Below are 4479 nucleotides of genomic sequence, written 5' to 3' on the forward strand. Positions count from 1 at the left end.
CTTTCCCGATATCATCTATCGTTCCCTCCTCGAACTCGAACCCACTCAACTATACGCTTCTCCTGCCGGAACATAACGCTTACTCCGATATCATATCTCAAACACCATTTACGGAAGGCTACAGCCAAATGCTGCCATGGATCACGGTTCCCTCGGTTTCGGCATTGCCCAGCATCGGGATGCCGGGATTGTTTGACATGTCGTCATGGCTCGACCCGCAGATGATGATTTCATGATGGTTATATTTATACACCCGAGAGGAAGAACACTTTTGATCTTCCTGGCCGAGCTTATTATATAATGAAACATCTCGTAGCCTCTGTAAGCTCAAGAAAGACCATTGCATGTTCCTGCGGAGATTTCGTCTTCAAAACGACCACAAGTCTGCATCTCGGCCACCGCTGCCACTACTGTATCATCTTTCTTAATGAGTATTTGCATTACTTTGTCAAAATTCAAACCCACAGAATGAATAAGAGGTAGTTAATGGAATGGCTTAAATTCATCAAGTTCCGAGTAAGAGGTAGAGGTGCGTGAAATAGGGTAGATCAGGTGGTAACACGCAATTGCCACAATCCATCACAGCATTTATGCCGTCGCGACCAAGCGATAGGGAATCAATCCTACGGCCTTGGCTTTTTGCCTGGATTTGTATTTGTGCATGTATGAAGCATTGATGGATGTAGTGGTAGCGCTTCAAACCCATAGCAACTTTTTTTTTTAGCTGTCTTGAACTGCCGTGACATGAATATAGGGGTAGCATTTCTTGATTTATGTTACTTCTCAAGTACTGTTAGCTTGCTATCATGTCGTGGTTAACACTTTGCGTTAGAGCTACTGAGTAACGTCTTATTGTTTCAGCAGTTAGGCCCGCTCCATAACACTAGGGAGATATCTTTACGTGGCAAAAGCTTCACGTTAACGCTACTGAATAACGTCTTATTGCTCCATCATTTGGACCAGTTGCATGGCACTAAGAAGATCTCTTTAACTATATAAGTACCATGGAGCAACTGTGTAGACACAACATAAACAGGAAATTTGATTACGTCCGCTCCAATTTGCATTCTCACTACGTTAATCTTAGAACCCACAACCATGACCAGCCATAATTTACAAGATTCAGGAGGCTACCACATCACAGATTGCCTGCAGACGACTTTAACATCGCTCGAGGAGGAGGTAACGAGAGTGAATACGAGCTCCATGGAGTTGGAGAGTGAGATACAACAACTACAAAGTGAACGACACAAGCAAAACATATTGATATCATTGCAATCCCAATACATTGCCCTTCTGGAGGAGAGACTCAAGTTTGAAGAATCCACGGGGCCTCTCATTGAGGTCGGCGGTATCAGAAACGGGACCAATCTTGATGGCAAGATTCGCACTTAGGACAGTTCAATAAAAACGTTGATCCTCTTTGAACCCTTTCATGGCCGCAAATCTTCAACGCTTCCTGACATTGCATTTCCCTCAGCAACATTCTCAGGATTGCCTCCGCTTCGTCGGCCTTCTTGGCTCCCACATCAGCCTTCTGTACCTTCGTATTGGCTTTGACCGTCATCACTTCACTTATGTGTTCCTGACATACTTGCATCGTACTTTTTCGTGTGCGTCTGGTTCTGCTGCTAGATGACTTCGCGGTTCTCTTGACATCTCATCCAAAGGTCAAGCCGTTGTGCTTTCCGGGAATTGGAGGCTGTGTCGTACTGCTTGATTTTTCGTAGCCTGGCAACCACCCGAAGATGACGAGCAGTGATATAACTGTTGTCTCAAGGCTTATACAGCACCAACGTGCGCCAATTTGAAGTTTTGGACGCCTTTAGCCGTATCTCCAATGAATGGAATGATCGATCCAACTGCTTTTTTAATGTGAATATTGATGACTCGGTGCTGCACTCATCGTCCCGAAACACGATCATTTGAACTTGCTTTTTCTTGATTGTCTTCGGTATCTTGCCGTGTTGAAGTGGGAAGCATGGACAAGGAAACGCCGTCATGTGGCAGGAGGTATGCACTACTACCAAATTGTGAAGTGGCAGATGTACGTACACAACTGGACGCGTTTGGCCAAGTCCACGCACGCCCCTGGCACATAAAACCCAGTGACTCAAGACGCTTCGTCTTCTTTCCATCGCTTCCAAATTCCCCCTTATCAAAGCGCCGTGTCTCCGCCAACTCAATAAGGGAATCCCTAGCCCTATTCAGCTGTATCCTCTGTTTTTGTGTCAAAACAAATCGACCGGTTCCGTATTACAATGTCAACAACACCGCCGGACACGGTTCGGGGGCGTCTGGGCTCACCCTACAGTCTTTGCGACTTCGGAGAACAGAGACGGTATGTAGCAGTCAACGCGTTTCTTTGACAATGATTGGAACATCGGGGATTGTGCCCGATTTCCGACTAATTTCATCACAGGAGAACAGGTATCAGATTACATGATGATGGCGCGCGGCACGAGTATGGGATGCAACCGATTCACGGCCTATTCTCTTCGTCAGAGACCGATAAAAATTTACTCGGTGACAACACAACGCCGGATAAGCAGAACATCAAAACTTCAAGTGACTCATGCTGGCTATTTGTAGTGCTGAGCTCCTGCTAATGTGGTAAATTTGGAAGGTCCCGAATCCGAAATGCCAAACCAAGGTTTTCAGCCTCTGAGATCTTCCGATCTTACAATCGACGTGCGTTCTGCTCGAAACGCGTCCGTTGACTGCGTGTCAATGCCTGTGCCATTCCTCAAATCCCCGAGAACAACACAACAGACTATCGAGAGACGGTATAAGTCCCCACCATCGAGTAGGACATTCAACCGGTCGATATTCACGCTTGGTAGTACACCACAGCGTTGGGGCAACGGTTCAATTTCAGTTCAGACCGGCCGGCCCGATTACAATGAATCAAGAAATAGGGGCCGCCGTCGAACCTCGCAAGCGTGTGGTTAGTGATAACATCCCCCCTTTTCGGTTTGCTTGGAGAACTCTAGACTCCTACGTGCTCGATACTAATAGATGAATCATCAAGAGCACTGTCGTCGACGCAAAGTACGCTGCGTATCATCCTCGGAAAACGGCGGGACCCAAAATGAATGCATCAACTGTCTGAGGCGGAAGCAACAGTGCAGCTTCCTTCCCGTTGGCAAGTCGCCGCAGCGACAGACAACCGATCCGCGCCCTGAAGCACCGCCACGAGGTTCTTCTAGACTGAATACCGCTTCTTCTTCATCTTATTCTTCCTTGGGCTGGGGGCAGTCTTTTCACATACCCCAACACCACCTGTACGACGCCGGTCTTACACATCCAGTTACGGGTATGGCACCGGCTCCGACTTATCTGTCAACACTTGAGACTTCCGACTCTGAGGCCTCGTGTAAGTCTTATCGGTTATTCGGGTCCCTCAAATTTGCTGACAAGCGAATCCTAGTGCTCGTCAGTGCGTTCTCGTCTTCCTGGAGCCAGACAGCGTATTGGGCATTTCCAGAAGCCTTTCCCTACTCTATATCACAACCAGCCAACTACCAAAGTTTGGAAACTTCCGTTGGACACTCGCCGATCGCCACTCCCTCTTCATATTATACTTCCCGAAACCCTTTGTCTGTCAGCTGCAGCAACGTGAGTCCCGATGTTACTGATGACGTAGGACGCTCATCGGTTGCTCATGAGAGTAACATGATCTCCTCAAGTGACACGTCGCTGCCGCCTCTGAACGCCACAATGCCACAGCAGCGTCAATGGTACGGGGAAATGTAGTCTACTAGATCAAATAGCATGATTTCAACAAGAGAGCCCGCATGAATTTGGTCGATAGATATAATGAAGGCGAGCATCGTGGCTTCATAGGAATAGTACATCTTTGTATCTTTAGATGAACTCTAAATTCAATGAGAACAGAGATCTTTCCACAATCTACCATTACCAATTCCGTTCAAGATCATCTCCTTTTGCCGTGATCTTGGCTGGCAGAAGATGAGCTAGATTAAGTTTCTCGCTTCGACAGGGGTCATACTTGTGTAATCGGGATCATCGCGCTTCCTTTCACGAAGTTTCGACCGCAATGATAAATTTCCTGTGGAACTTCTATCCAACCACTCGATGGTCCGACCTTTAATAACGACCAGTTGTCCCTCTCATGTCTGGACGGCGAGCCGCACCCACACCAGCGCGTTCAAGATTTCCTAGTACCTACTATGTTTCATTCTCAGCTATGGCGCCGGCACCCGCTTTTGATTGCCGGCACGGCTGTCGGCCTTGGGATTGAGCTCGTCTAGCCACATACTGCATCACCGGAAAGCTGAGCGCCACTTCGCCGGCTTCAGGATACCCTCCCTGTCGGCGATGGCATTGGCGTCGAATTGACCAAGATCACTGAGCTTGAGAGAGGCAGAGGTGATGAGCATGTTTTCGCTCGGCTGATCGCCGACTGTATGTCAGATGCAGGCTGCGTTTAACGGGACGCCCAAGTGACTGGGTGAT

The 4479-nt window shown here is 47.9% G+C and overlaps 2 protein-coding genes across 2 annotated transcripts; both read left to right on the top strand.

Moving 5' to 3' along the window:
- Positions 1-1098: 1098 nt before the first annotated feature.
- On the top strand, positions 1099-1395 carry CABS01_16832 (uncharacterized protein; the record flags this gene model as incomplete). The annotated part of the gene is made up of 1 exon (XM_060550161.1): positions 1099-1395. The coding sequence occupies one exon, from the start codon at positions 1099-1101 to the stop codon at positions 1393-1395; it is 297 nt and encodes a 98-aa protein (XP_060402512.1).
- Positions 1396-2471: 1076 nt separating this feature from the next.
- Positions 2472-2952, top strand: CABS01_16833 (uncharacterized protein; the record flags this gene model as incomplete). Its single annotated transcript, XM_060550162.1, has 2 exons — positions 2472-2568; positions 2600-2952. 2 exons carry the CDS (start codon positions 2472-2474, stop codon positions 2950-2952), a joined length of 450 nt encoding a protein of 149 aa, XP_060402513.1.
- Positions 2953-4479: the final 1527 nt, after the last annotated feature.

Source organism: Colletotrichum abscissum (assembly GCF_030869225.1).
Source record: "Colletotrichum abscissum strain IMI 504890 chromosome Unknown Scaffold_171.1, whole genome shotgun sequence".
In the NCBI taxonomy this organism is placed as follows: Eukaryota; Fungi; Ascomycota; class Sordariomycetes; order Glomerellales; family Glomerellaceae; genus Colletotrichum; species Colletotrichum abscissum.